The sequence below is a fragment of the Vombatus ursinus genome, unplaced genomic scaffold (assembly GCF_900497805.2).
Source record: "Vombatus ursinus unplaced genomic scaffold, bare-nosed wombat genome assembly UNPS02010193.1, whole genome shotgun sequence".
Lineage (NCBI taxonomy): Eukaryota > Metazoa > Chordata > Mammalia > Diprotodontia > Vombatidae > Vombatus > Vombatus ursinus.
The window spans coordinates 3,124,904-3,130,833 of record NW_020949971.1 but is presented as its reverse complement, the minus strand read 5'-3'; the positions used below and the strand labels follow the sequence as shown (position 1 = coordinate 3,130,833).

General features: G+C 53.7%; 1 protein-coding gene across 1 annotated transcript in view; it reads right to left on the bottom strand.

Moving 5' to 3' along the window:
• TNKS (tankyrase) overlaps positions 1-5,449 on the bottom strand; it is a 206,647-nt gene extending 201,198 nt beyond the window's left edge. The window contains exons 1-7 of the mRNA XM_027853697.1: positions 5,389-5,449; positions 1,783-1,924; positions 1,474-1,570; positions 959-1,317; positions 826-911; positions 671-754; positions 3-495 (exon numbers count right to left, since the gene is read on the bottom strand). Coding sequence (XP_027709498.1) covers positions 3-495; positions 671-754; positions 826-911; positions 959-1,317; positions 1,474-1,570; positions 1,783-1,924; positions 5,389-5,449 — 1,322 coding nt within the window. The remainder of the gene's footprint in view (positions 1-2; positions 496-670; positions 755-825; positions 912-958; positions 1,318-1,473; positions 1,571-1,782; positions 1,925-5,388) is intronic.
• Between the last annotated feature and the right edge of the window lie 481 nt (positions 5,450-5,930).

Genomic DNA, 5,930 nt, shown 5'->3' with positions numbered 1-5,930 from the left:
GCCGTGGCGCGGGGAGGCCGCGGGGGACGCGGGCCCGGGGCTCAGCGAGGGCGGCGGCGGCGGCGGCGGGGCCGCTCCGGCGGCGCCCGGCGGCAGCAGCGGCAGAGGCAGAGGCAGAGGCGGCGGCAGCGGAGGCGGCGGCGGCGGCGGCGGGTGGTGGACACCGTGGTGGTTGTGGTGGTGATGCTGAGAGCGACGCGACGCCGCCATCTCCCCAGTCCCTCAGCACGGTCACTGCGGCAACCGGGCCAGCGCCCACCCCCACTTCCGCCCGAGCGGGGCCAATCAGCGTCCGCAGCCACGGAAGCGAGGACGCCGAGGGAAGCAACGGCCGCGGCCGCAAGGGCTGACGGGAACGAGAGGGCGGGGCCATTCGGGAAACGGCGAATGGAGAGGGCTGCCTCTTGGAGGAGGCGGGCCTCGGGACCGGAGGGGCGGGGCAGGAGCGAAAGGCGAGGACCACCTCCTCGAGGATGGGAGCGGTTGGGGGCGGGGCTTAAGCCATCCGGGAAGGGGCGAATGGAGAGCCGCCTCCCCAAGGATGGGAGAGATTAGGGGGCGGAGCTTAAGTCTCTCAGAAGGGCCGAATGAGGAGAGCCCTCTCTCCGAGGAGGCGGGACTTAGACCTGGGGGGCGGAGCAACAGGGAACGAACGAAAGGGGAGAGCCACCTGTCATAGGGTGGAGGCGGAGCTTAATCTTGAGAGAGGAGCCATGCAGGGAGGGTCGTCTCTCCGGGGAGGCGGGTCTTAACGCTGGAGGGCGGGGCCACAGGGGAATGAGCTAATGGGAAATCTGGTTCTCAGAGGGTGGGGGCGGAGCTTACTCCTGAGGGCGGAGCCGTCCCAGCAGGGCCGAACGGAGAAGGCCATCTCTCTGGGGAGGCGGGGCTTAACCCTGGAGGGCTTAACCCTGAAAGGCCGAAAGAGGCTGGCCGCCTCCTGGGGTATGGGAGTGACCAAGAGGCGGGGCTTAGCCGGGGAAGGAGCCCGAGAGGCTGCGTCCCAGGGGGCGGGGCCAGAGGGGAAGAGTTGTTGCTGCGAGGATCACCTCCCTCCCAGCCCAGACCTCGCACAGCGGAGCCCTGGGCGTCCCTCCTGGTCCATTTCTGCGAGGCCTCCGGGAGCTCCCGCTCTCCCCGATGCTTTCCTCTTGCGCACCCTTCACCTCGACCTTGACTCTCAGGTCCAGCTTCCCTGTCCCCAGGTCGGGCGAGGACCAGAATGGAAAGACCCTCGGGCCGCAGTCCTGGCTCTCCAGCCCGGCGTCCCGGTGCCCCTGAACCGACCCTGCCTGCTCTTTGCCTCAGTTTCCTCATCTGTGCAATCCAGAGGAGAGGGAAGGTCGGCCTGGCTCACCTCTGAGGTCCAGACCTTGCGCCTCCGAGGCTAGGACTGTGTCACTTTATACCCCCCACGCAAACATTTACGGAAGGGTTTTGGGGTACATGAGACACAAAACCCGTAGGACTTACAAGAAGATGTGGCGTGAGGTCCAAGAGGGGTGAGCGACACCTCCCCACTGACTGAGAGATCCTGGGATTAAAGGGGTGGGGTGGGGTGGAGGGCTTCCTGCAGCACAGAGGGTGGGGAGGGGAAGCGAGTACCCCAAGATTAGTCCAGAGAGCCGGGATGGCACCAGGGTGTGTGAAGGAGTCAAAGTTCCAAGTTCCTGACCTCTGTCACCGGGACGAGTGGCCACAATTCCCCAGCCCCGTGGCATCCCTCCCTCCGGCTCTTCTGCCTCACTCCTCATCGACCCTGGAGCTCACGGTTGTCCGCACCGAACTTTCCCACCCTCTCCACAGTTCCCTCCATCTTTGAGAAAATGTGTCCGAATGGAAAGAGTCTTGGAGATCAAAAAAAGGCATTCTCGGCTCTGTTCGGCTTCCTCCTGGACAGGTAACCTGACCTGGGGCAAGTCACCTGGAATTAGAGATTTAGAGCTGGAGGCACAGTAACACACCAGCTCATATTGACCCAGTCTGTGGCTTGTTTGTAGATTGTCTGTGCCCCCCCCCCCCAGCAAATAAGGAGTGAGCTCCTTGCAGGCAGGGGCTGTCCTTTGCCTTCTTCGAATCCCCGGTGCTTAGCACAACCCTGACACATCATAGGCTTCCTAAATGCTCGTTGGCTAATTTATACAGTAAAGTACTTTACAAACATCTCATTTAATTCTCACAACCACCTTGGGAGGTGGTGCTGCCGTTCTTCCCACTTTGGAGATGAGAAAACTCGGGTTCAAATAACTTGTGCGGAGTCAGACAAATAGCTAAGAAGGATCTGAGGCAAGATTGGAAACCTGGCCTGCGGCTCTCTTAAATCTAGGGATTTAGCCATTATGTCATCCAGTCAAAACAGTAGAGGGGAGAAGCTGAGGCCCAGAGAGGGTGAACGACTTACCAAGGCCTCCAAGGACGTTCGCTGGAAAGCCAGGATTCAAGCCTCGGTTTTCTGCCTCCAATAAGTACCTACTGTGTGCTTAGATCTGGAAACACAAAAATTGTTTTGAGGACAGTCTGCTCTTGGGGAAGCTTACGTTCCACAGAGAGAGGCAAATACTGGGAAAGAACATGTACTTAAATATGGACCACATAAATTCAAGGCAGCTTCAAGGAGGGGATCACATTAGCAGCCGGGAAGGCTTCATAGAGGTGGGCCACATAATTGCCATCCCTACCACTTCAAGGGAGTTCATATTGGATAAGAGGTACAATCACAATTTCTTCAAGCCCGGAATTAGGAAACACCTCTCATTTGGACAGTGGGTTAGCTGGGTACCTTAATTTACATTTTATAGCTATCTCTACTTAAGCCCTGGCCCTTTTGTGCTTTTTTTTCTTTCTTTCTATAAGGGATTTAGTGAAGGGGTTAGAGGGCCTAGAGTCACGAAGATCTGACACTTACTAGCTGTGTGACTTTGGACCCTTCGTGTAACTTCTGATTGAGTTTCCTCAACTGCATAAGTGGAGCAGTCACAGCACCTGCTTCCCAGGGTGGTAGTGAGGAACAAATGAAATCACATTTGTGAAGCACGAAGCACAGTGCCGGCACGTAGTAGACGCTATGTAAATGCTAGCTATTATTATTAATAAATTTTCACCCCAGCTTGTTCCCCAACTTGCGCCCATCAACCTCTACTTTATAATTAGGGCTATATAAATTGTTTGCCTTTATTCCACTGAGAAAGCATTCCCCCCATATCTCAGGGATCAGAATCTGGCAACCAAGTGATGGACTGGACCCGAGTTCCAGTCCTGCCTCAGATACTTCCTAGCTGTGTGATCCTGGGCGAATCACTGTAACCTCTGTCTGCCTCAGTTTCCTCAACCGTAGAATGGCAATAATAACAGCACCTCCCTCCCAGAGCTGTTGTGGAGATCAAATGAGATCATATTTGTAATTTAGCTCAGTGCCTGGCACACAATAGCGCTCAACAATGCTTGTATCCTTCCAGCTTTCCCTAAGCCAATCTTTATTGTCCTACAATTCCATTCTAACTGAGGACACCTCAGAACTGAACCATCTTCCAGGTCCTCCCAGGACTTGGGATCATAACCTTAGAGCTTACGTGGGCACCGCGTCCAAATCCTTCCATTTCTGAGAAGGAAATCTAAAAGCCCAGAGCAGTGACTTGACTTTCCCAAGGTCACACCTTCTAGCCAGCATTTGAACCCAGGTCCTCCTACTCTACTCAAGTACCCTGCTGTCAGCCCATGCTGGTCTGAGGCCGCATTCAGGGGATGGAAAGCATCCGGCTACAGAATCAGTGGAATATATCCTGGTGTCTGTGGCCAGGTCACAGGAGAAATAGAGAAAGAGTGTAGTTTTTCTTGGAACTTTCCTCCTTCCGGGGAGAGAAGGGGACAATGGCAGCACCAGCCCAAGGCTTCTCCAAGATGCCAGAACAGCCAGTGGCCCCCTTGCCCTCCAGCTTGGCCACAGCTCAGTCCTGACACAACTCAATGGCCGCCAGCCCAGGTGAAGCCCTCGTCTCCTCTCCCTTAGACAACCATGGTAGCCGCCCTCTCATTGCCTCTCATCTCTTCTTGAATCTACCCTCTACTCAACTGAATGGTAAAAACGTTGCTCTTCCTGATGGTATGTTTATAACACTTTAGAGCTGACCTTTTCATATGTTATCTTATTTGATTTTCACAGCAACCTTGGGAAGTGGGTAACATTATCAACCCCATTTTACAGATGAGGAAACTTGAGACAAAGGTTACGTGGGGAAAGGGAACAAGCATTGATCAGCACCTACTGTGTGCCAGGAGCTATTCTTTACAAATCTTTAAGTGACTTGCCCAGGGTCACACAGCTCGTAGGCATCCTGATTCTAGACCTAACACTGTCCTCTGTCCCCCCGGCTGCTTGTAAGACACAGGCCTGACCGTGCCACTTGCCTGCTCAGAGGTGTTCAATGGTTCCCTGGTATATCGATAAGAAAATACTGTGATTCTAGTTCCTTTTTGCCTTTGTGGCCGTGTTTTGGATTGGAAGGTGTGTTGCCTGGCCCACAGCAAGTGCTTAATAAATGTTCTCTCTCCAAGTTTCCATCTTTCTCTGTGTTTCTCTCCTCTCTGTCTCTGTCTTTCCAACTCTCTCTCTCTTCCTCCCCGCCCTGCCCTATTTGTCCATGCATACTTGTATTCTATGCAGTCTTGGAGTCCAGAGACAAGTTTAAATGGCGGCTCTGACATTTACTAGCTGCATAATCTTAGGCAGGGCCCTCTGCTGTCTGAGTCATTTTGCATAAAGTAGAACACAAAGGGCCTTATATACAGCTCTCTGCATAATCAAACTCTTACGAAGTCAGGGCGGGTCTTATTATTCCTGTTTTGCAGAGAAGGAAACAAGCTAGAGCAGGGGCGGGGAATCTGTGGCCTCGTGGCCACATGTGGCCCTCTAGGTCCTCAAGTGTGGCCCTTTGACTGAGTTCAAGTTACAGAACAAATCCTTTCATTAAGGGGATTTGTTCTGTGAAGTTTGGACTAGAGGTCCGCAGGTTCCCCACGCCTGGGCCAGAGAATGAGATTTTGTGCTAGAATGCATTGGAGCGAGTGATCTGTGCATATTTCTATATGTGGATGCTAGTTCCGTCTTGATCTCGATATCTGTATGTGTAATGACAGGCTTCCCAGTGAGTCTCCAGGCTTCTTAGCAAGCACAAGATCCCAACCTTGTTTCAGCCCAGCATGGGGAGCCTTGAGGAGCCGCCTTCTGGCTGTGAGTAACTAAGGGGCTGATGCTGTGTGTGTGACAGAGGAAGGGTTTTCTGGGTGACCTCAAAGCTAGAAGTATTCATGACAGAAAAGGAACTGAATTGACAGACAGATCAGCCCTTTCCCTGCCTTCCTCTCTTCCTGGTGCTTTCAAGTGGGGCAGACCTGCCCGGAGCTTCTGGGTCAGGAGGAGCTCCTGACTGACCTCCGCGTGTCCAGAGCACATGGTGCCCTTGTGTCTGTGTCCCTGCTTCTTTTCTGATCTCAGGTAAATGAGGAACAGAACAGGTTACAACTAAATGAGCTTAGAAAGGCCATCAGAGGGAGGGTTAGCTACCGGAGCCAGCAGCAGTAGGAGCTGAGTCCAGTGAGGTGGTGACCTGGAGAATGACCTACTTGACTCAGCCACCTTGGGGGAGGGTCCTCAAGGATTCCCAGAGCCAGCTGTACCCTGACCCCTGGCACCTCACTGTCTTTGACTTCTCCCAGGGGACAAAGTAAATGCAGAGGGAGAGTGCATTCCCAGTTTAGGGGGAATGCTTTCATAACTTCTGCCCTTGCTCTATCTTCTCAATATCGTTTTGTAAAAGCTAATTGATATCAGCTGGTTAATATTGGGGGAGTATAGCAGGTGGGAATATGCATGATAGTCCTCAACACACCCTAGAGAATCCTGAGCTGAAGCACCTCTGCTTTCCTGGCAGTCC